Here is a 25,173-nt window from a genome sequence, read left to right as displayed (position 1 = left end):
ACCCCCCCGCTTCAACAACACTGAGGCAGGGAAAGCGAATGCAGAAAACGTCGCTCTTCTCTGTAGCTTCTGCCTACAAGGGACACATCCCTCATCTGCACACGGGTCGCTGACCAAAGCCAGCAATGAGGCCGGGGGCTGAGCAGGTAGAGTCCAGCCATGTTCCGGGGACAGGCAGAGGATGGTACATGTGCTTACAGCCGTCACTTTCCGACTCCGTTCACTTGGGCGAGGCACTTAACCCCATGTTTCCACACGTGCGCGATGGGACAATACGACCCACCTTGGGAATCGCGTGATGATGACAGGAGATCACGTAGTGCCAGGCACAGGGTAAGAGCCCAGTAAGTGACAGGTGCTCCTGGCAGGCAGGATGGTGGGGGGGACAGAGCACAGACTTTATGCAGACAGACCTGGGCCCGAGTCTCCATGTGCCACTTAGAAGCAGCGTGGAAGGACCAGTCATCTGACTTTTTCTAGACCCAATTTCGGCACTGACAAAATGAGGATGTTGTAAAAATTACGGAGAAACCCGCACACCCGGCAGATGGTCCATAAGTGCTAATTATCTTCTTCCCCTCCCCTTACTGAACAGATCGAAAGTTTCATCACTATGCTCTCCCAGCGGCCCAAACCAGGATCTCCATGCATGCTCAGCTGCGGGGGGCATGGTCAGCAGTCAAGGGCAGGGCTCAGGGGTCAACTGCCCAGGGCAAGACTGGCTTGGCCTCTTCCTTCTCTGTGCCCTCCAGAAGTTATCTCGCCTCCCTGTCCTCAATGTCCTTGTCTGTAAAAAGGGCTTACAACAATACCTCTCTCCGGCTCGTGAGCTTTAGATGAGTTGGTACGTGTAAAGCTTTGGGTATACAGTAGGCAGGCACTCAATAAATGCTGGCCATTATCCGCTCTTAACGTTGCCCTTCTACGGTGACACACTGCTGTCCTATTCTCCCTCCATAAAAAGCATGCATTAGAGTCACAATCTAGTCTGGTCCCTAAGGTGTTGCCCTTCCCCTGTCTTCTTCACTTTGGTCAGGTGAGCCATAACCCAGCCTCTCTTGGTTCTAGAACCTCCAGTTGTATTGTGTCTTTTTTTTTTTTTTTTTTTTTTTGGTATGGTTCCACCTGCCTGGAAACACCTGTTCCCCCCGAGTCATTCTAAGGCCCTGGTTCCCAGGCTTGGTAACAACCCCGAGCTAGCCCCACCCCCATAGTGTCTGATTCAGCAGGTCTGGGGGGCTCCCTGAAATCTGGCCTCTCTAACAAATTCCCAGGTGACACCGAAGCTGCTGGTCCGAGGACACACTTTAAGGACCACTGAGCTACGGTGTCGTCAGTCATCTAACATTCTGGGAGCTCCTCAAGCAATGCTCAGAATTACTAACCACGGCCATGCTCCGCTGCACCCAGTGGGCCGTGTGGCTGGCCTGTTTAAATATCTGTCTTTCCTGGAAGAGAGCGGTTCTCAGAGCAAAGATCCTGAGAGTTGACGCAGATTTGGAGAACAACTAGACCATCTATATCAAGGGCATTCAATTGTTCTCACCCTTGAACCCAGTGATTCTGCTTCCGGAAATGTATCTTGAAATGCAAAGTGAGCTCAGCTTGCAAAGGAAACATTTATGTTATAACATTGTATTGAATTGTACTGTATTGTATCATGTTGTGTTGTAAAGAATGCATATGGTATACATATAGTAGACATTTATTTCATGGTACTAACTAATCACCAGGAACTATAGAAATTTCTGACACCATGAGAACCAGCAGGCAAGCCGCAGCACATTCCCAGGGAGCACCACCCAGCAGCTCATCTCAGCGAGCACCACCAGGGAGCACCACCCAGCGGTTCATCTCAGCGAGCACCACCAGGGAGCACCACCAAGCGGCTCATCTCAGCGAGCACCACCAGGGAGCAGCACCCAGCGGCTCATCTCAAAGAGCATCACAAGGGAGCACCACCATGAAGCTCATCTCAGCGAGCAGCACCAGGGAGCACCAACAGCGGCTCATCTCAGCGAGCACCACCAGGGAGCACCAACAGCGGCTCATCTCAGCGAGCACCACCAGGGAGCACCAACAGCGGCTCATCTCAGCGAGCACCACCAGGGAGCACCACCCAGCAACTCATCTCAGCGAGCATCACCAGGGAGCACCACCCAGCGGCTCATCTCAGCGAGCACCACCAGGGAGCACCACCCAGTGGCTCATCTCAGCAGACAACAGATCACGTGGCTCTACTGCTGTTGCATTACTTACCCTTTCTCACCCCCTCAGCAGTATTTCTTAATAGGGTTTTGCTTTTGGGGTAAGACAGACAGAGAGCAAGTTGGTGGCCATGGTGGGGACATTTCCACCACGGCAAGTGGCAATCGCCACAAATCAGGGCTTCCACTCACCCTCGCCAGCTGTGAAATATTGGCCAGCACAGCACAGAATGGGGTTCACAATAGGCCCTATCTCGTCAGGGGTGCTTGGGGACTAAAGAAGATGTTGTGGTGAAATGCCAGCCTGGTGCCTGGAGCCAACCTGGCACTGAGCGCTTGGCAGGAGCTGTGGGCAGGACGCAAATGAGGACAGAGAGTGAGCCATTCAGTAACCCTACCTCCATGTGGTAGTTTCGACGTGGATTGCAGACAGGCCTAATTGCATGGGCTTTTCATTTCCTACCCAGGTTATGTTCCCTTATCTAGAATTGCTGTAAGGTCCAAGTGCATTTGCTTAGCAGGAACTGTGTGGCTTCGACTGTTTTTTTTAGAAGCCACATTTGACTTTATCAAGAAACCAGAGACCCTGCCCCGCTTGCCAGCCATGCACAGCTGCGGAGAGAACGGGCAGCCTTCGTTCTCTTTGAAGAGCAAAGGGAAGGTACGAGGGCCCCGGGGGCCCACCCTTTCCAGAAAAGCCGGGGCTCTGGGGCACTGCTCGACCACAGAGCAGCACTAGCCACTCCCACCCTGGATGCGGTGTGCTCCCTGGGCCCTCCTGCTGGGGCAGGCCCGTGAACAGCCTCTTCTGCATTCACACTCTCTCAGCCTGAGCCTCTGTTCTGCACTGACATGTGGAACTTTCTGCTCACTGGGGACCGCAGAGTCCTATAGTGCATTGCTGTGGGCTCTCTGGGACCCCCTGTTGGTGCTCCCAGACAGGTTTGTGCCTCTCTCCTGGCCTTTGTTCTGTGAATAGCCTGGCACCATCGTTATGCTGTGACTGCCCCATTGCCTGTGTGTGCGGGTCTCTGAAACTCTGAGGGCTGTGAGGGCAGGACCCTGGCCCACCCCACCTCCGTAGCCTGCTGCCTGTCCCCACACAGTGGTCACCGCTCCCATCAGCCCACTCTCCTTTACCCCTGGAGACACTTTTGCATAATCCCTTGTAGAACAGAATTCTCTTCCCCTTTCGTGCTCCAGAAGCCCCCTGACCCCACCGTCGTGCAGCCCCCACAGGAACCTCAGCTACATCTCTGCTTGCAGAGAGAATAATTATCTCCTCGCAGGAGGATAGGAATACAGCCCATTTCACAGGGGTTAGCAAATTAATACAGGGGAAAAAAGCACTCTTAGGTGGTTTCTGACATATAGTAAGCGCTTAAGAAATGTTCCATTTCTCTTGTATCCGGCCCCTCGGCCCAGCTAAACCCTCTGCAGGCAGGACCTTCTACCTCCCATGTTTCCTCGGTGTTTAACGTGTATCAGGATTTCGGTGAGTATCACTTCCCTTCCCCTGCCTCAGGGGCAGTTCTTCAGAAACGGGTCCTGGGTTATGCCTCTCGTCTCTGGCTCTCAGCCTGGAGTCTAATCTGGGGCCTGTGGTCAACACTCAATATAGATGTCAACAGACTAAAAGGCCAAGCCATGGATCTGAAGCAAGGGCGAGGCCAACTATGGAAATTCTTTCCAAGAATTCCTCCATAAAAACTTACGCTGCGTGTGCCAAACTGATGGAGAGGAGATTAGGGTCCTTTCCACCCTTCATGGTTCAGGTGGGCATATGACAGAGTCAGAGTTCAGACCTAGGTCTTTCTGACTGACTGAATCATTATGTTATGTGGTTGGGTCTGAATAAGATGTGATTCCTGTGTGGCCTTGGGCAAGTGACTTAACCTCTCTGAACCTCCCTTTCCTTATCTAACAGCATTTGTGAAGATTAGATGAGATAAGGCTTATAAATGCTTCATCCAGCCAGGCACACAGAAAGAGTCCGATGAATACAGGCTGATTAGTAACACCAGAGGCCCTGGGCATGGTCAATGCTCAGTCAGTGTCCTTTGAAAGAGAGCACCGCTGTGCATTTTTAATTCCCCGGCCTGCAGTTTCTGGACAGAACTCTGAGTCCCCAGCCTGACCCCACAAAATATATATTGGAAAAAGCTAGGGGTCTGTGCCGTCCGATGAAAAGAAACAGAACAGATGGAATGAACTGGGACAATGAGCACCTTGGGTTCTTCTCTCTGCCACCTCCTGCCATGATGTTGTAATGCCCTGGTCCGATTCCCATGATATTTCTGAACAAATGATTTATATCTTAAGCTTCTTTTTACCCAAGTCTTCCCTGAGCCAGAGAAAGACATTTTTCAGTCTTCTGCGGGGTGAGGAGATGGGAGGGGGGATGAGAGGAGAGACGGGCGGGGAAGCTCTGAAGACGAAGGGTTCCATTTCGAAGCCCCCGAAATACGCAGGGCTGGCCCTGGGGTCTCCTGGGGGGCCGTAGTGCTAAGCAAGCATTCACTTCTCCCCTGTCCCTGTGAGTTAAAGCCTATATGGAACATTCTGCTCTAAATAGAAACCCAGCGAGGCTATGTCATCATACAACCCTGATGTTTTTCCTAAAATAAATCAGGATGTTAAAATAAAATTAAAAGCAGGACCCTGACCCCCAGTGAATTCAGATCAAGGATCAGTCACAAGATGCTCAAGGAAGACATCAGCGGGGAAGATTCCATTCAGCCTGCTAGTCATTAACTCCACATAAATCTGCCCTAAAGCCAAGGAATGCCTCGGGGGTTAGTAGGCTCAGGGACAAGGGCCGGGGCCAGATTCTACCACGGAGCCCCATCCCAGCCCCTTCGAGTTGGATACAGCTCTGGAGCAAGAGGCCACACCACTGATGGGTTTGGTCTCTTAGCTTATTAGTTAGTTTTATTATTGTTTTTTCAATGTGTTAATAAATTGCTTATTAGTTAATTGAGTTAGGGGAAAACCGGTCAAAGGGTCTGGACATTGTCACATCCAATCACTCACGGGATGGGAAAGACCTGCCAGCAACGTGGAAACGGAGAAGAGTGACATCTAGGGTCACCAGCTCTGGCCTTGCAGCCTGACTCTAGTTGTGTGGTTTGGGGCTTAGTAGCTCCATCTTCCTATGCCACCCTCTCCTCATCTCGAAATGGAGGAGAGAATGCCCGTTCACGGGTATTAAATTCCATGCCCCCGTAGAAGCCCCGGCACGTGCAGGCACGCAGCAGACACGTAATATCAGTTTTCCCCTCCTTTCCTCCTTTGGGGCAGCGCATTGCATTGGGCGAAGGGTGTAGAGATCCAAGTTATAGATCTCTAGGATTCCTCCAGACTGCACATTCCATGAGTCCCATTTCCAGGACAAGTGCCCTGGCAGGGCCAGCATCAGTCCTATATTGCCTCTGAAACGAGGGAGGAAGCCATGACCGGAGATAACGAACCTCATCTCAGCCTCTCCATTGGACACCTACTCAGAGGGGGTTTTCAATCTTTTTGTACGCGGCACATCCTTCTGGATTTGCTTCCGGGACACAGGGTGAACGTGCCCAGTCTCCAGGCAGCTCCCCACTGTTCCCCAACTGTACCCGCACCTAGAAACACCTGGAAGGTAGGAGCTGACGGGACCAGAGTGAGTCTCAATCACTGTTCTACCAACAGAGAAACAGACGCAAGGGAAGACTTTCCAAAAGACAAACACAGAGTAGATGGCAAGCTGGGAAGACACTCGTATCTCTTCATTTGAGTACAGAGCTTCTCCATCATCCCGCGCAGACCATCCATTCGTTCATTGGCCGATTTCAAACTGAGCTCCCCAAACGGGCTGGGATATAATCAGCACATATGTATGAAGCGCCCACGTTGGGGCAACGCTGCCTTGACCCTGAAATCCTAACTCCACGTACATCGTCAAATACACACCAGTGTCCCCCTCTCCCTCCCCAAGACTGCCGTGTGTTCCATTGCCCTAATTGACAAGTTCCAAAAAAAAACACAAGGGAACTTGGCAGAGTGCACGTCTATTGGTTTCCCCTGCCCAGCAACAGCCCCTTAACCATACTTTGAAGACCCTCCTCTCTCCCACTGTGCATACCGTCTTGAGAGGACATCACTCGGGCTGCCCCACCCTCCCTCTGGCAGTGGGAGGGCACAGAGCCCAAGCTGGGCCAAACTCCCTGCCTTGAATTTAAAGCTTGACTACAACAACCAAAGTCTGATGATGGAGACACTGTCCATTCATTCCTGCTAAATACATCCCGGTCGCTGAGACCAGGTGAGTCATCTTTGCTTTGAGTCTATCAGCAACAGATAAATTCCCTCCCTGCTGAAGTTCTACAGGATCGATTTCTGTCACTTGGACCCGACGAATCCCGGCTGGTCTACTTCCCAGCCCAAGGACATCATCCTAATACATGGTTGGCAGGCAGCCAACCGAAGACGGCCACGTAGCCAGAAGGGGCGGGTGACTCACCAGGTTTCTGGTACCATCCAAAGGGATAGGTGCGGACCTCAGTGTCAGGGGAGCCACAGTCCAAAATGCGCCAGGTTCCTGCATTTTCCTCACTGCACGTCTGAAGTCCCAGGCTGTTCAGAGTCAAGCACGCCACCTCTCCTCCTGGAGCAAAGGAGTAACCAGGACCAGAAAGACGATCATGAGGGAAGACTGCTAACTGAATGAGGGAAATCCTGCAAACCCATCCTCCAGCAGGCGCCTGGGGTGCTCTACCGGACTCCAGGCACGATCTTAGCCACCGGCGAAAACCCGGGTGCTGCAACGAGCTGGTCTCAGAGCGCAGGGATGGAGGGAGCTTATCCTGATGGGGCACCCGCCACGCGCCCAGGGCTGGTCTCTGCTGGCATCCCGTCACTCGATCCTCACACAGTCCCGTGAGGGGGGATTTGTATTTCCATTTGCACGTGAGGGATGCGGAGACACTCTGGGATTAAGTGGGTTTTCCTGGATCACATCACTAGCAAGGCACTGAATCCAGTTTTAAATTCAGGTCATATGGATGGATGCAGAGTTCATCCCACCAAGCTGCCTGAGCCGCATCTTGAGAGATGAGCTGGGAGCCTAGAAGGAGGCCATGTGAGCCAGGCAAAGTGCCGTGTCAAGGTGCCCGGGCGGTGGGCCAGGAGCCACGTCCCGCTGGCTGTTCCATGTATTAGCCACTGCCCCTCCCAGGCCCCCACTTCCCATGTGTGAACAAGGACGGCACCTCCCCATCCACCCCAAAAAGAGCAGATGTGGGAGCATGTTTTCCAGGCTGCCAAGTGCTGTGCTCAGGCAGGCGGAGTCGCTCTCGCTCTTACCTTTCAGCTGGGACACGTTTAGAAAGCCAAAGCCAGTACAGCACGGGTCCGCGTCGCACAGCCGTTCACATTCGAAGAAGCTGGCACGAGGAGAGAAAGAGCGGGCAAGAGGGGTTTTGTGAGTGGCCCAGGACCTACTGAATTATGGTCATTCTTACTTCTGGGAGTTCCTTTCCTCATGACTCCGTAAAGTGGGGGTATTGTGGCCAGTATGCATGAGTGGATTCCTAGCTTTGAGGGTCCTTCTAAAAACAAAATTCTAGGGGCGCCTGGGTGGCTCAGTCAGTTGAGCGTCCAACTTCAGCTCAGGTCACGATCTCACACTCTGTGAGTTCGAGCCCCGCGTCGGGCTCTGTGCTGACAGCCCAGATCCTGGAGCCTGCTTCGGATTGTGTGTCTCCCTCTCTCTCTCTGCCCCTCCCCTGCTCATGCTCTGCCTCCCTCTGTCTCAAAACTAAATAAAAATTTTTTTTTAATTAAAAAAAATTTTTTTAAATAAAAACAAAATTCTACTCTTTTCTCAGGAACATAGTCTTGGCATCTTTCATTCATTGGCTCATTCTTTCATCGAGCATTTATTCTGTGCCTGTTACGTGCCGGTCTCTAAGCCAAGCTCACCCAGCATCCTGAATGTGAGAAAGTTCGGCTTTGGGCTCTGGGGAAAGGAAGACAGGGTAGAGAAGGCATCTTCAGAAATGGGAGACCCCACGGGCTTGCGGTCGGAGTGATCCAACCAGATGTCTGTCGGCAAAGACCGGCACATTTCCCCTGACCCAGCTTCCCTTCATATGTGCCGTGTAATGTTGGCTAATCACACTCTGGTTTGCTGGGTCAGCGTATCCAGGCCCCCTCTCGGGACCTACTTTGCCGGATAACCCAGTGTGGCTGCTAGACCCCTCCCTCAGCTTCTAGGACCACTCCTGGAGAAACGTAGTGGCTCCAAGCCAATGCTCCCGGGCTCAGCTCTAACTCCCCTCACCCTGACTGCCTGTCCCAGTTCTGATCGTTCGTCCTTGACTCGCGAGAGCTCGCTCAACCCCTCAGCTCCTTTTCGGGGGGGGGCAAACTGCCTCATTCTTGCCACTTTCCTTCTTTGTTTCAGGAGCCCCTGAACTCAACTCGCATTGTGGTGCACAAAGCCTCCGTGTCTTGGACGATTTTTCCAATGCTGACTGCAGCTCTGCCCTGATGGCTGTGGACCACCTGCCCCGTGGCTCCCTCTCCCAGAGTCCTGCCCACCTGCCCACCCGCCACTGTGTTTTCCTCTCTTGGAAGCCCAGTGCTGAGCTCCAGCCTCCCCATCAAACCATCCTTCTCTGAGTCCCCAGCACCAGTATGGCGTCTATCTCTGGTTCCAACCCTCTCTCTCTGACCCTGCCCCAGCATTGCAAGCAGTGCCCTGCCAGATCTCAAGACAGCCTACCCCATATCATCCTTTTAAGTCCATTTTCAAAAGCAGATTTTTTTTTTTTAATGTTCATTTAGGAGCGCTTGGGTGGCTCAGTTGGTTGAGCGCCCATCTTTGGCTCAGGTCATGATCTCGAGGTTCGTGGCTTCGAGCCCCGCATCGGGCTCTGTGTTGACAGCTCGGAGCCTGGAGGCTGCTTCCGATCCTGTGTCTCCCTCTCTCTGCCCCTCCCCCACTCACTCATGCTCTGTCTCTCTCTCAAAAATAAATGAACATTAAAAACAATTTTTTTAAGTGTTCATTTATTTTTGAGAGAGTGTGGGAGGGAGGGGCAGAGAGAGGGGGACAGAGGATCCAAAGTGGGCTCTGTGCTGATAGCAGAGAGCCCGATGAGGGGCTTGAACTCACACACCGTGAGATCACAACCTGAGCTGAAGTTGGACGCTTAACCGACTGAGCCCCCCGGGCGCCCCTTCAAAAGCGGATCTCAACCACCAGCAACATGACACAGTTTCATAAATCAGCAACACTTCATAAACCAACAGTTCATAGGCCAATGACTCTCGAATTCTAAAGTAGAAAAGAATCACCAGGAGGAGAATTTTACTTAAAATTCAGATTCTTGAGCCCCATCCCAGGAAATGCTGATTCAGTAGGTCCAGGAAAGGACCCAGGAATGTAGTTTGCAAAACATCCTCTTGGTGATTCTGATGGGTGGGATCAAAGACTAGATTGAGAGAAACATCACCTTCAAGTAAAACAACTAAATAACAGCTAACTACCTAAATATATAATAACATACTTTTAAAAATAATGTATCAAACAAATTAAAATTCCTGATAAGCTTATGAGCTTCTCTCCAGATTTTGCACACGGCATAGTGAGACTTTGCCGATCAAGTTTATCACAACACTTGATAATATCTGTTCATTGATAAGACACGGGTCAGTGTCTCCCTTTTGTGTCAGATGCCTGGATGAACATGGCTAAATTTTGTGTTTGGTATCAGTAACTCAGCCACGGTTTTTAGATATGGTCACCTCCTCATTACCTTTCCACTCTTTGCGTTGGGTTTTACAGTTTCTTATGTATGTGCCTTTAGTTGATATTAAGTCACCTTCTTATGGAAGCAGAAAAGTCTTAACAATAAAGGTTTGAGAGGACAGAAGTAGCTTACCCATTGGAAATGGATTTTTCGGACATGGGCACTTTGTTTCTAATGGAAATCCCCGTCAGTTTTTGGAACGGCAGGCGAGTATAAAAGTTCTTCACTTTATCTCTCAGTATAACTACACAGGGGAAGAAAGAAATTATATATTATTTAGAGAGAGATTTGTTGTATCTATGAAATATGAAGATTAGGGTAGACACAACAGATCGAGAGTTTCCAATTAAAGATGGCATATTAAACTCACATGCTTACTCTCTGTTCTTATCACAAATCTCACTAAAATGACAGTAAGGGGATTCTTGTAAAGGCTCACACACACAAGAATAAAGAGAATAGGATGGGGCGCCCGGGTGGCTCAGTCAGCTGAGCGTCCGACTTCCGCTCAGGTCATGATCTTGCGGTTCGTGAGTTCGAGCCCTGCATTGGGCTCTGTGCTGATGCCTCGGAGCCTGGAGCCTGCTTCGGATTCTGTGTCTCCCTCTCTCTCTGCCCCCCACCCCGACTTGTGCTCTGTTGCTGTCTCTCTTTCTCTCTCAAAAATAAACATTAAAAAAAAACTTGCAAAGAATAGGAGAAGGGATACAGGAACAATTCTGGAAGCTAGAGAGCACACAGAGCTGTGGGAAGAACAAGATACCCTATACACCTTCTGGAATCCCCAAAAGTTTAAGTATTGACATCACTGGGACAAAGGTGGCCTAAACCAGGACAGGCCGGAAATCTCTAGAAGAAGCAGTTAGGTCTCCGGACGGCTTCCCCGCTTCTGCACGGGAGACAAGTGCCTTCTCCCCACTGCAGAAGATAGAAGGCTTATTCTCCGAAAAGAACAAAAAAGAGGGGATCTCTTCGATGCACCAGGTGGCGTTTGTGGTGGGAATCCCACACTGAAACTAGGGGATTCTTTCAGATCCACCTACATGGTGACGATTGAGACTCTCATCTTCCAACCTTATTTGGCATCCGAACCAACAGCAGTCAGGCTCATGGCCTCAGGCCAGGTGTTACAAGATTCCTTCATGGGAAGGACCCATAAATAAAGACCTGAGGGATCCCCCCAAAGGGTGGCCCAGCTAGATTATCCTACAGGGAAACCTGTAGGATTGTGTCAGATGCCTGGATGAGCATGGCTAAATTTTGTGTTTAGCACCAGTAACTTAGCCACGGTTTTCAGACATGGGCAGCGAGCTCTCACCACACACTCTGAGCTTCCCAATCAGTTTCTGGGCCCCTCTCTTACATTTGAATGTAAAACCGAGGGTCACCAGATATCTGAGAAAGAACTCCAGCACAGATAGAACAGTAAACAAAGCATGATAATATCCCAGAAGAAATGGAGACTGTGCAGGGGAAAAACACTCCATAAAAAAAAAAAAAAAAAAAAAAAAAAAAAAGTGGCATTAATGTCCTCAGAGAGAAAAATCAACTTCTATCTTGTGAAAGCCACTGTTGGGATTTTCCGTAACAGATAGCCGAATGGAATTTGAACTGATAGGTGCATTAATGGTGGCTTTCTCTAAGGAGTACGATTGCAGAACAGGATTATTCTCTATGGTCAACTTGATGCGTTTCTAAATGGTGTCGCATTGTTACAAGGAGCGTGAGTAACCTTAATTTCAAAAAGAAGAATCAGTTAATGTGGATATTTCTAAAACCAAGGAGCCAGTAGCCCACTGGAAATGCCGTTTGCGCAAATCCCACAAAGCACCCACCTTTCTTCCGGAACAGGGTCTTTGGCTGGTGGGGCAGGAATAGTCTGCAGCCTTTGGGATTGGGCTCCATGACATCGTCACACACTTGGGCCTCTGGGTAGAGGGTGCAGGTGAAGTACAAGGGTGTACTGTCTGTTATCTCCGCCAGCTGACAGAAAGAGGGCTCCTGGATACAGCCTGCAGGCAAGAGAACAGTGGGTTTCGGTCCTTGGGAGGCCTGAGGGAAAGTAACCTCTACAGGATCTACTGGGAAGAAATGCCGGGAAGAGATTCTTCCTTGGAGGACAGAGGCCCAGGACCGTTGAGAATATCCATTCTGAAAGGCCCAAGAGAAAATACTAGAGTTCTGCTAGCTGGGGAGAGGATTGTGCACCAAACAGGGAGTCCATGTGACTCTGAATGAAAGCAGAATCTAAGAAGGTGAAGAGTGAGCTGTGAACTCAGAAATACAGGGGAAGAGAGTGCAAAATTCCACTGGATCTTTACCCAGGACCATCTCAGAGGCAGTTGGGATCTTCAGACCTGAGGCCATGGGACTATAAAACTTTTGTGAACTCTGTGAATGATCTCCCCTGTTCCACTCCCATGTCAGACTCTCCCACTGGTATATGTGAGATCATACAGTTTTTTCACAAGGATGGATTATAGTTTATTCATCTTCTTTTGTTTTCTCATCCCCAAGGTCAAATGCAAGGCTTAGAACATAGCACATGCTAAACATAGCACATGCCTATTGGGTAAAGGATGGGTGGACGGGTGGGCGGATGGATGGATGGATGATAGGTTCTGGGAGTAGAGTAGGGATTATCTCTACTATAAGCTTCTTGAATCGATGGGTTATGTCCTGTCTTTCTTTTGTATCACCCCTGGTACTAACACTGAAGTGATTCCTGAGTTATGCCATTGAGTCTCATCCTATCTATTTCTCAAGAGTCGTAAAACTAGGTCTGTGTTGCCTGACCAGAGGATCCAGAAGAGGAAGGATGTGTTCTAAGGACACTTACGAGACAGGCACCACAGGTTTGCCTGCTGAGGGGAAAACAGGTGTTTGAAAAGCCAGTGTTGCTGGTTGGGCAGGGACAGGCTTCCATTGACAATGACCTGGTTAAGGTCCACGGGGAAGAAAAGTTCTGTTGTCAAATCTGAAAAAGAAGGAGAGGGTCAACTTCCTTTGCTTTATCTCCACAGTGAGTCTCTCTCTCTCTCTCTCTCTCTCTCTCTCTCTCTCTCTTTCTCTCTCTCCCCTCCTCTCTCCCTCTGTGTCTCTGTCTCTGTCTCTGTCTCTCTCTCTCTCACACACAACACACACACACACACACACACACACACACACATTTTTTTTAGTCTGTGTGAAGCCAGAACAGGTCTGGAGGCAATAGGGCTGGGAGTCTAGCCAGGCAGGAAGGGGTCAGAAGCTTTCAGAAAGTCCTAAAATTATAGAGTTGCAAGATCTTAGAATCTTAGTTTGGAAGACACCTTGGGAGCCATCTGGTTCAACTTTGCACCCAAGGCAGGACTTTTCCCCATGGTATTTCTGGCCGGTGCCCCTGCAGCCCTGTGTGACGCATCCGTGCTGACCATAGCAGGCCACTCCACCACTGGGGACTTGTGGAGTCCAAATGGTCTGTCACTTTGAGCCACTGATGCTCCTGTCTTTTGAAGCCACGCAGAAGTGCTGTCTCTCTCCCAGATGGCAGCCTACATTTGTGAAGACAGCTCTGCCCGGCCCCACACCGCAAGCTGCAGCTTTGCTAACCCTTAGTCGTTCCTCGTATCCTCACCATGATCGCTGGCTTCGGGATCTTTCTGGGTGCCCTGCCGCCCACGGGACAGAAGTGCAGCCTTCTTCTTGGTCCAGGCTCTACTTGCGTTTTAAGCTTTATCTGCAGTTGCCTCGACTCATGCTCCAGGAGCACAGTCACATGGCTTGCTGCCCCAGGACTGTTGACTGTGCTCACCCCTCTTCCTCACCTACCTAGTCCTCCTGTGCTTCAAGGACCAATGCTGTTCCCTCCTGCCCTGATGTGTTGTAGCACTCTAAAGAGGCTCCCCAGTGCTGAGGGGCCTGATGTTCCTTTCACGAGAGGTCTGACTTTGCATAGGCGCTTACCTGGGGGCATGAAGCAGTTCATGGGGATGAGGTGGGGCCCATTTACAATGTCCCTTAGCCCAGGGATCTGGCATCACATCCATATGGACCCCCATTTGCCTTGGACTTGAGCATCCTTCCAGAGGCCCACTTTCCATGCTCCATAGAGGAGGCTCATGAAGACTGAACTTTCTCACCAACGAAAACCACCAACGGAGATGACATCTTTACTCACATCTGCCAAGGCCAGAAGTTTAGCCCTGGCAGAGACTCCAGAGACAATGTTGCCCTTCTCTGTGCCTCCCCAGCCTTCTGGGTTCTTGAACTTAATATTATTGTACAATGGGCAAAAAAAAAAAAAAGCTCTCTTAAAAAATGGGGTGCCTGGGTGGCTCCATCAGCTAAGCGTCCGACTTCAGCTCAGGTCATGATCTCACAGTTTGTGGGTTCGAGCCTCCCATTGTGCTCTGGGCTGACAGCTCAGAACCTGGAGCCTGCTTCGGATCCTGTGTCTCCCTCTCTCTCTGCCCCTCCCTCGCTCACACTCTGTCTCTCTGTTTCTCTCTCAAAAATGAATAAACATTTTTTAGAAAACAAAGCTCTCTTACTGTACAATGGGCAGTTTGCATGCCTGCCCCGTGATATCACTTGTTAAGACAGCAGAGGAAGAAAGAAAAAAAAAAGAACACACGAGGTCTGAGGACAAAGTTGAAGTCCCTTCGATCACTTTGCCCTCAGAGCCTTTGCACAGAGGCTGGAAATGCCTGGCGGATCCTTCCAGGCTCCTCTGAGAAGCCTTTCTGACCCCTTCAGGCCGCTTAGCATCCTCCTACCCCCGCATCCCCACCACACTCGACACCTGTCCCCATTGTAGCCTTTGCCACGCTGTCATGCCATGGCTGGCACGGGGGCAATCCTCGCTAGCCTGCGAATGTCTGAGGGCACGGCACTTGTGCTCAAAAAATGTCTGGTGGACGGTAGAATGAATACGTAGCCCACTCAGTTTGTACTTGGTTTACACGGCATTATTCGGAAGAATTCCTTGCCTTCTTGTTCGCACTCCCCCGGGAGGCAAGGAGGCCGGTACGGGCCTTGCCGGACAGGAGGTTGCTCTTGCTGGTTTCCCTGTGTGTGTCCCAAACACTCAGACTCACTGAAGTAACACTGGAGCAGAAAGGGGACAAGTGCTCCCTGTGCTTTGAATCGGGGAGGCCATTCTTGGGGACACAGGCCAGGTAAACAAGCCACGGAAATGGCACTGGCCGGGCTGCAGAGGGGCAGATCAAAGGGGCCCCTCCTGCAGGGGTGTTATCTTCCTCAGCCCAGGAATGTAATCAGTCAGAAAGGGAAAACCGAGCTGAGCTGGGTCTATTCAGCCTGGATCCCTCCAAGGTCTTGGGCAGGGGCCCAGCTCCCTTTCTGGTGGCACGAGGTGGGGATGGGGGGGGTGGAATGGGTCCTTCCTGTGGGAGCCATGTGATAGTTTTAGAGATGTGGTCTTACACAGTGTATAATGATGGATTTTACAAAACGTCCAGAATTGCCCCAAAGTCATTCACCTGTTCATTACCCCGAGGACCCCCGCGGCACCACGAAGGCTGGGGAATCAGCTAACACAAGCGGCCCAGGACCGGCAGGGGCCAGTACGAGCACCCAGCGCAAGGCGGGGACTGCAGCAAACGGGAGAGCCATGCCCCTGATGGCAGGGGCAGCTCAACTCCGCTCGGGGGACGGTCGCCAGGCCGAAATTTGAAGCCTGTATTGCCAGAGCTTTTTCCTCTGTTTTTCTCCCAAGAAGCTTCGAATCTGAATTTTTATATAAAATCTCCCAATTTAAAATTACTGGCTCAGTTAAAAAAATAAGAAAATAAGAAATTTCGCTCTGCAAATCAAACCAAACCCCGTCTGCTCAGTTAGCCGGGGGGCCACCAGGACTCAGCCCCGGAGCAGACACCGTCCGAGCCAAGGAGTGGCCGGTGATCTAGAAGAACCCAGGCTTTGGAGGCAGCTGAGTGACAGTCTGAAACCTGGCTTCGGGCTGGACTGGCTTTTGACAGGGGATACCGAGGCATCGGAGTCTCATATCGCTCTGATAAAGCAGGAACAACGATACCGGTCGGCAGAATTGTCCTAAGTTTTGCGAGAAGAGATACACACAAAATACCAAGTGCAGGGCCCGCCACCAGGAGGCTCAGGAAGGGGATTTGCTCTCTTCTGCCTCCCTCCCTCGTGAGTTTTGAACTCACCCTTGCTTCAGCCAGAACACAATGGCCGGCAGCAGATAAACTTGAACACCAGCCTCGTGTTTGGGAGGCTCTGAAGGGCAGAACGCGTTTGCCAATACGCTGGGGCAAAGATCAGAAAGGTGAAGGTCTAGGCCATGGTGCAGAAGACACGAGGCCAAATGCTTGAGAGGGAGCTTGATGAGATCAAAGGAGGGATGGCCTCCTGCACAGGCCCCCCCCCCGCCCCCCACTCCCACCACCCTGCTGGCAAAATTAAAGCCTCCACTGGAAAACCTCTGAAGGTTCAGAAGACATCGCTGCTAACAGCATCGGACAGGAATATGTCCTCTGACCCTAGTTTCCATCCTGAACTGGGATCTGCTGTCTGATGTGCAGTTACGGGAACAGAGAGGCCTGAGGATAGAACTTTGAGGAAGGCTTGCTAGGAGCCAGGCTTCTTGCTGGATCATTATCACCGATATCACTGCCACCACCTAACAACAGCCACTAATTCTTGAGCACCTGCTCTGCGCCACTGCAAGTTCAGTGTTACTTGCTCCCATTCCCACACTTGCCCCACCTTATGGGTACCGCTCCCTCTCTCATTTATTGAAGGGGAAACCAAGGCTCAGGGAAGGTGACTGAGGGTTGCACAGGCAGATAGAGGCAGAGGTGGGGTTTGAACCCTGCTCTCCGGAGCTGAGAACCTGCAGTTTAAACCAGGGCTCCACCCTTGGGTCCTGCAACTCTTAGGGATGGAATGAACTCATAATTGCCTAACTTCTATGGGATGAGCCCTATTGCTGGTGGTTTCTGTACATTATCTCATTGGATCTGGACAAAAGCCCTGGGTAGAGGAAGAGGCTATGAATTTGGTGGCATCTGTTAAGCACCAGGAGATATGCCAGGGGCTTTAACTGCCATGTCATCTATGATGGGATTAGCGGAAAGCAAGGTACGTTCTCCACATGATGAATCAAGGCTCTTATCAGGTGAGCAAAGTACCCATGGCCGTGGAGTTAGCGGTAAGTGGCCAAAAAAAAAAAAAAAAAAAAAAATGGCTCAAGCCCTAATCTATCTGCTTTGCAATGTGGTGTTCCCTTCGTTGGGCCATGCTGTCTCCCCTGTGCTGGTAGACTAACCTGCCTCTCCTCTCCCTTCCCTTCCCGTCCTTTCTCTTCCTCCTCCTCCTCCTCCTTCCCCTCCCCTCTTTCCTCCTTCTGGTTTCCACCCTGAATTTTAGCCCCACCTAAGAAACAACAATTGCAACAGCTAGGGATAGCGTCTGAGACCGCACATACATTCTGTCCCTATTGATGTATGGATTTCTATCGTCCGCTGCACAAAATGACCCTTTCTCAAGAGACTCTCTAGAAATCCCATTCACTGCACAATTCCAGAATAGGTACATTTTGCTCACACTCACTGACCACAGTCAGATGAAACTTGCCCTTTAATCGATTGTTGCCGGTTTTGGGATGAGGGTTGTTTTGTTTTCCAGTAGCACTGTTGACTTGGCCATGCTCTCACTTTGCTTTCTGTGCCAATGGTGCCTCTGAATGGCTGTCCATATTTGTGGAATGAATAACTGGGGTTGAAAGCTAAGAGGGCAGTCCATGGCTACGTAACAGAGCGATGCTAATAAGTCCATCCACTGACTAGACCCTTGGCCTCGCCATCTTGACTCCAGCCACACACCAAGTATATAAAAGGTTTCGGGGCCGGTACCTGGTTCTGTTGGAGACGTTGGCCCTGGTTCCGTGTCTCTTCTGCATCCCATAGACTCAGACCGAGACCCCATGTCAGAATCTAGGAGTAAAAAGAAAGTATTGCTGTCCTTATGTTGGGGCGGAAAAAGGGATCGACAACGTGGCAATGTGGAAAATCCTCACGGTCCACAGCCAGGTGCCTAAGACAGGATCTGGGACAAATCCAGGGGCAGAGGACTGTACCCTTTGGCCATTTAGGGAACAACAGCCAACCTCTCAATAACAAAACCGTGACTGTCCTCGCTTTTGAAATGGTTAACACTTGCACAGCTAACGAAATGTGTTCATAAATATTGGTCTTTAACACACCCCATGAAGGCAAGGAGGAAGATTCCCATTTTACTCTAGAAAAGGAAAATGGAACTGTGTAGAGATGAAAGGACTTATCCCAGAATATGCAGGTGGAAAGTAGGTGCGTTCGAATTTGAAAAAATTAAGTAAAACCCTCAAGTTGGGAACCTGTCTTCCAGGAAAGCAGAGTGAGCCTATGGGGAGAACAGGGCATTAGACAAGCCTGTGGGTGCTTCTGCTCAGCGCTGCAAATGTCCTAGCGGGGAGAAATTCCTTCATTCTTCACCAGCTAGCTGCTTATTTATCAGAAAATTTAGGTAACGAGGAAGCACTGAATTCGGAGCCAGAGTCTGGGTCCCACCCCCAGCAATCCCCGGGGGCACATCACTGACCCTCGCCACGCTTTGTTTTTCTTGTCTGCAAAATGGATAAAATGTCACCCCCTTATATAGCCACCTTACAGGGACGACCGAGACAGAAGTGTATAATCTCATTAAATCACTTTAAAACGAGACTATGGTGGACACCCTCCTTTCCTTCCTCTTCCTCATTCTTCCTTCTGCCCTACCTCCGTCCTCACCACCACTGGCATGAGTTAGCAGCATGGATGCACGGGGCACTGCTCCCCACACTTCACCTGCAACTACCTTGGCTGTGCTCACACGACCCTGGAAGGTGAGAGCTCTTACCGCCATGTTGCCCACCAGAAGCCAGGGCTTGGGGGGGGGGGGGGATAACTGATGTGCACCAGGTCACAAGGTGGTGGGTAACGGAACCAGAAATCATACCTGGGGACTCTACCCCATGCCCTGTGTTCTTTCCCACCATCTCAGCTCGCGGGCACAGAAACAGTCCTGTCTCTAAGGGGACCTGACGTGGGTGAGGAGGGATCAAGGGAAGAGGAGGGAAGTGATGTAGGGGCGGGATCTGTCCTCACCCTCCCGCTAGCCCCATGGCCATGGCTTGTAAGGGTCCACTGCCCGAGGCTGGAGCCCCCACAGTGAAAGCTGTGCCTTAGCTCTCCCTCTCATCCTACTTCACTCAGACTCCTCTCCTCCATGATGTCTTGAACCATCCCGTGTCCCGGGCTCTGAGTAGGCACTTGGTCGACGTTGGGTAAACTCAGAGGAGGCAAACGAAGCAGTCAGGAGATGCCAAATGGGCACTACCAGAAGCACTCCCTGTAAACAGGGGTCAAGGCACCACCACGTGTCCTGTCCCCTCACCCTGACCTCAGCGTGGCCGTGGCCGTGGCCCCTGGGGAAATGCCTCCCTAGTCTGCTGGGGCCTCAGAGCTCCCATCCTGTAGCAAGGGCAGCTTGTGGGCAGCGAATGTGACCTCACAGGAAGCCACGCTTCCTTCCCCCATCCCCCCTGGGGCTTCCACACTTTCCATTTTTCTTTCTAAGGTTTGCTATCTTATCTGATGAGGGCCGAACCCTTCTATGCCACACAGAGCCCTCACCTGGAAAGCAAATCTCTACAGTTGTCTCTCTGGGGAGCAGAGTGCCCTGTGAATGAGAGGTGGGGCCAGACAGCCTCGCGTAATCAGGGTCCCGCTCCGTCTCCCCCAAACACATATCCACAGCTCACCTTTCCAGAGATAAACCTGCTGGAAGCTGGTAACGGCATCCTGAGTTCCTTCCAGGGCTGCCGGAACTGCAAAGGGAGATATTTATTTCCATGAGCTTCGATGTGCTTGTTCTCACGGGGGACCCGCCATGGCCACGCTGACCCACCGCTCCCACACGGGCCCCTCTTGCCTGAGAACTCTATTTCCCATCGAGGCGCACTCAAAGAGAGAGCCTCGTGGAGCGGTCTTCCAGATCTCTGGTACAAAGCCAGAGCTGGTCGGACCCCAGGTGTCTGGCTCAGGGCATCAAAGAGACGGTCGTGGGGAGAGGCCAGGAAACCATGAGACAGAATATTACCGAAGGAACCGGGGATTAGCCAAAAGAGAACCCAGTCCACGGAGACCCTGGGGCTGCGTCCATCGTCCCTGTCACTTCAGTCCTCTGAGGCTCTGGCCTTGGGGGAAAATGGGGATGATGATGGGAGGCTGGGAATACTGTGAAGTCTCTTCTGTATCCTCAACATTTGATGTGCACCCTATGGTTGGTAGCTGCCATTATTTAATTCATTACTAATATTATTCAGTGTCCTTTTCTGCCAAACGACACTCCTCCGGCATCACCCCTGGATGAGACCGGCTTTGCCACACCATTCCTTGATGGTCAGGGCAGCCTCTCTTGCCTCCGCTCAGCCCTAAGACCCTGCCAATCCCCCTGTGTTATGAGAGGCTAAGAAAAGAGCTCAGAAAGTACAGATTCTGAGGCAGACAACCCCACACATGGCAGGAAACACCTGGCTCACAGTCTGAGACATGAAGAAGTGATCACGTCTTGTTCACTATTATTAAGAACGACATATTATTATAGCCAATTATTATTAAGCATCATTGCCATTTGCCCAACACTATGAGGAGCACTTTCCAGATATTGCTTCATTTAAACCTCATAGGTAGGCATTTTTTGCCCCTAATTTGCAGGTGAAGGTCAAAATCCAGAGAGGTCAATGCCAGAATTCAAACACCACTTTCTAGGCTCCAAACCCCATGCTTTCAATCACCTCACCAAAGAGAGGATAACATATTTTAGAATTCTGCCCCTCCAAAATGGCAAACATCTGTAAAGGTTCTTGTGTTTAGAGAGGTGTTTAAGGAGGTTTAAAGAAGTTCAATTAAAGCTATTGAAGAAGGTTTAAAGAAGTTCAATTGAGCTATTAAAGTCAAGAATTACCATGCTTGCCCCTCCCATGGGGCGTGGCCACCCCATGCTGGGCCACTGGGGTGAGTCAAAAATATTGAGCTGCACTTCCACTTGGTTTTCCTGCTAAACTGGGAATAAATAACGATTCTAGAACATCTCACGCTACCCAATATTGGGATTTCATGTTTCCTTAGAAGACCTACTCATGATTCTCTCAAAGCCCTCTTCAGAGGGTGGATGTCACTTATAAAACTTTGGGCAAGTTAAAACCTATGATATCTGGAAGATAGAGACTTGGATCTCTGAAAATGTGAAATTCACTCTACACAGTACAGAGGAGCCACTGTATACCCCTCCAACACCAACACCGAGCAGGGGCTCGATCTGTTCTGCTTCCGCCATCTTTCCTGATCACATTTGCTTATGATGAAGGTCAGACTAGGGGACTTTGTCCCAAGAGAAATTAGAGAATTTGTGTCTTAAGTCTTTTTACACTAAATATATTTGGCATACTGACTCTTCAAAAGGATGGAGAGTAGAAAGAAAGAAAGAACGAAAGAACAAAAGAACGAAAGAACGAAAGAAAGAAAGAAGGGAGAGAGAAGAAAGAAGGAGGGAAGGAAGATGTAAATATAGATATACAAATATATGCTTTTGGTAACATAAATGTCAATAACATAAGTAAATAAAGTCAATACAATTTTCAAAATAGCGTAGGCCATCCATTAGGATTCTTACTTATCCTGTAAAAGCAGGAGACGCATCTTAGCGGAAGGGTGCGTTAGTGCTCTCAAACCTAAGACTAAAACCAAGGACCACTTCATGACGTACTTTACCATGAGGGGTACTTGCATTTGGATCAGGGACCTTCAACAAGTATTAGTTCACATCCACACCCCTGCTTCTTCCCAAGAGCAACAATCTCTCAGGGATTTCTTCACCACTCGGCAGTTCCCATTTCTGACTTGGATGAGTTGGTGAGACTCTCATGCGGTCCAGAATATCTTGACGATGTGTGCTGAGTATGTCCTGCCTTCATGGAGTGGCAGGGAAAATCACAGGTGCCCTCCATCACCCGGAGGAGAACAGGTGCTCCACACAGGTGCACACAGATCTCACACTGTACTGGGGGGCCCAGAATGCACTGTGCTGTGATGGGAATGGGACCTTCTGACCCACTTTTTATTCATCTCGAGGCAAAGGAGCCCTGTGACTTCTAGCCTGGAAAATATGGCGAGTCTTAATCTCATCCTCGGTTTTTGCCCATTTCAACACAGCTCAATCCAGTGGAATTCAGTTAAATTCAGCACACGAACACTGAGCACCTTGGTCGATCCAGAAAACCACCCAACCAACATCTAAGATTGGCACGTAGGTGTCTGTAAGTCACACAGAGAAAGTGATGATGCCTTGGTCATTTTAACTACGGATATGATTGCCCGGTCTCCACAGGGGTGTGCAGGAAACATGGGGATGAAAAGAATGGCTCTGCGCTCTCTCTTGTCTGCCCCATCTCCCACCCCATGTCCATATCCGCACTTACCTCCTCCATCTTTCCAGATCGGTCGATGGCGCCCCCTCCTTCCTGCTCACCTTCTAGGAGCCACCCTCCTCCCCTGCATCAGTCTCCACATCCAACCAGCCTGTTGCCTAAACTAGTCTCAGATCCGCCCCTGCCAAGGGACCCACCACCCTTTCACACAGTTTTAACACATCTTTTGACACGATTAGATTTTCACTGGTTCCCTTGACTCCTTCCCACCCCCACCCCCGACCGAGCCACACAGCACCCAGGTATCCTTCCCGAAAGGCAATCCTACCTCCCGTCTTGCAAGAGCTGCTACACACTTCAGAATTCCCTTCCCTGCGATCAGGTTCTTGACAGTGTGAGCAGCCGCCCGGCGTCTGCAAGGTGCCCGTCTTCCCAGTTACGCCTAACACGTGCTTTCAGGCTCCCGCGTCACTGCGTGTGCTTCTCCTCTCTGCTTACAACTCCTGTCCCCTGCCACCTGGTTAACCTCCATTCACCCTTTAAGAATCAGGATCTGCATCACCTCCTTCTAGAAGGCCCCCACAACCCCCCTGGCTGGGTTATGTACCCCTCCTCTGGATTTCCGCAGCACTCAACAAACACCTCTGTCTTTAAGCTCACACTTGACTGTAATTGTTCTTGAATGTACTAGAGCTTTCCGAGGTTGGGAACTGGGCCTTCTTCATCTTTGTATCACCCACACCGAGCATAATCCCTGCTGCAGAGCTGTCGTTGATTGCAAGGAGGAACACAGAACGGAAGCAAACGTTATGCCTCCCCTTCTCTGCTAAGCAATATTCTAACATAAAATAGGCTTCTTTAAGTTTATTTATGTATTGTAAGAGAGAGAGAGAGAGTGGAGGGGAGTGGCAGAGAGAGAGAGAATCCAAGCAGGCTCTGCACTATCAGTGTGGAGCCCGATGCAGGGCCTGAACCCACAAACCGTGAGATCACGACAGGGGTGGAAACCAAGAGTCGGACGTTTAACTGACGGAGCCACCAGGCGCCCCTAAAACAAAAACAGTTTTAACTGTCCAGACATTTGTCCCATTCCTTCCGTGATAGTTGAGTTAGAACATCCCTGTTACACAAACAGGGCTCCAACACTGACTCATCGCCTCTCTCTCGGTAATCAAGGCGGCAAGAACACATACACATTTAGAAGTTTTGGGGTTTGGCACGGAGCCTGATTCTTGGGGGTTGATGGGTGCTGTGTGGTCTTAATATACTTCAAAACACTTCTGCAGAGGTCATGTGCTGTGTCTGGGGTGGGAGTGGGGGCTCAGTTTGAATCTACAGCCTGGGAGTGGGCAGCGTCCTAAGCCAGAAAGCCCAGGTTTCAGAGCCCACCGTATATTCTTTGCGCCTCCTAAACAAACTGCACTCTCGAATCCTTGTCTCAGGCTCTGCTTAGTGCTAAGCACATTGACAGCTCCTGTAAATAACTAGGAGGGTCAGCCTATTTATAGATGCTCATCAGACATCAACTCCAAATGCATTTGGTGACAAAGAGCATCACAGATGCACTGTTAAGTTTTTCCACCAAGCTCCCGGCACCCCGAGACAATAGCAATCACTGATACAAAACAGACTCCTGTGAAGGGGACGCCAGCCATCGGCCTGAGCCTCACCGTTGCCCAAAGCATGAAGCCTTTGGGATTCAGGATAAAGCCAGGGGTGTTCTGCCAAGGCCTGTGTTTTCCTGTCAAATGTCAAGTCTCTGTGGACATTAGGGGACATTTAATCTGCCTGTTTTCACTCATTTGCACTTCAAGACATTGTGAGAAAGGAGCCATAAGCCATTCCGGAGCTTTCCAAGACTTTCCTCTTAGAAAAGGGAAGATGGACCCAGCCAGCACCAAGTACTTGAAACATCCAGAGATGCCCACTGGCAACGCAGGAGATGCCGACCGTGGGTGGGTTCTGATCTTGAGGGAGATGTTTAAACAGAAATCTGATGACGGGAAAGAGAAACCTCACAACGAGGAAAAGCACTGGGCCTTCATATTGGATAAAATGGCCTCTCCGTAATTTGTGGGGGTTTTTTGTGGGTGTATTTGTTTGATGTGAACCTGATATTTGTTTGGCTTAACAAATGAAGAGAAACGTGCTAAAGAGGCATTCTGGGGGCGCCTGGGGGCCTCAGTCGGCTGGTTGTCCAACTTCAGCTCAGGTCATGATCTCATGGTTCGTGGGTTGGAACCCCACGTCAGGCTCAGATCCTGGAGCCTGCTTCAGATTCTGTCTGTCTGTCTCTCTCTGTCCCTCCCCCGCTCATGCTCGCTTCTCTCTCTCTCTCTCTCTCTCTCTCTCAAAAATGAAGAAACATTAAAAAAAATTTTTTTTAAATAATCCTCAAAGTAGAACATGCAGGGAGCTGACATTAATGACCCAATGTCTGGAGGAGACAAGCCCAGAGAGATGGCCAGGGACCAACATTCTTCATCACTGGACTCCTTAATTTGCTGGAATCACTCAAGTAACCCAAGCAAGTGGCACCAAGGGGGCGGTGGGGAGAGCTTTCGCTGATAGCTCTGGTCTCCCAAGTTTAAGGTGCAGGTGCCAGCAATGACAGTTTCCTTAAGCACGCCACATCACAGCTGTGACTGCACTCTCGTGCGTACAACTGTGATGCGACCAGCTGCCTCCCCCAAGTGTCAAAAGC

The 25,173-nt window shown here is 50.4% G+C and overlaps 1 protein-coding gene across 1 annotated transcript in view; it reads right to left on the bottom strand.

Moving 5' to 3' along the window:
• Positions 1-25,173, bottom strand: part of TG (thyroglobulin) — a 252,397-nt gene that overhangs the window by 149,107 nt on the left and 78,117 nt on the right. Inside the window, exons 28-34 of the mRNA XM_047074206.1 lie at positions 19,803-19,868; positions 17,878-17,958; positions 12,840-12,977; positions 11,836-12,012; positions 10,133-10,244; positions 7,548-7,627; positions 6,706-6,849 (exon numbers count right to left, since the gene is read on the bottom strand). Of these exons, the coding sequence (XP_046930162.1) occupies positions 6,706-6,849; positions 7,548-7,627; positions 10,133-10,244; positions 11,836-12,012; positions 12,840-12,977; positions 17,878-17,958; positions 19,803-19,868 (798 nt within the window). The remainder of the gene's footprint in view (positions 1-6,705; positions 6,850-7,547; positions 7,628-10,132; positions 10,245-11,835; positions 12,013-12,839; positions 12,978-17,877; positions 17,959-19,802; positions 19,869-25,173) is intronic.

This window comes from Lynx rufus, unplaced genomic scaffold, assembly GCF_022079265.1.
Source record: "Lynx rufus isolate CCGP_SWC_20201006 ecotype Redwood Valley unplaced genomic scaffold, mLynRuf1.p SCAF_12, whole genome shotgun sequence".
Taxonomy (NCBI): Eukaryota; Metazoa; Chordata; class Mammalia; order Carnivora; family Felidae; genus Lynx; species Lynx rufus.
This window is presented reverse-complemented; position numbering and strand designations above follow the sequence as displayed.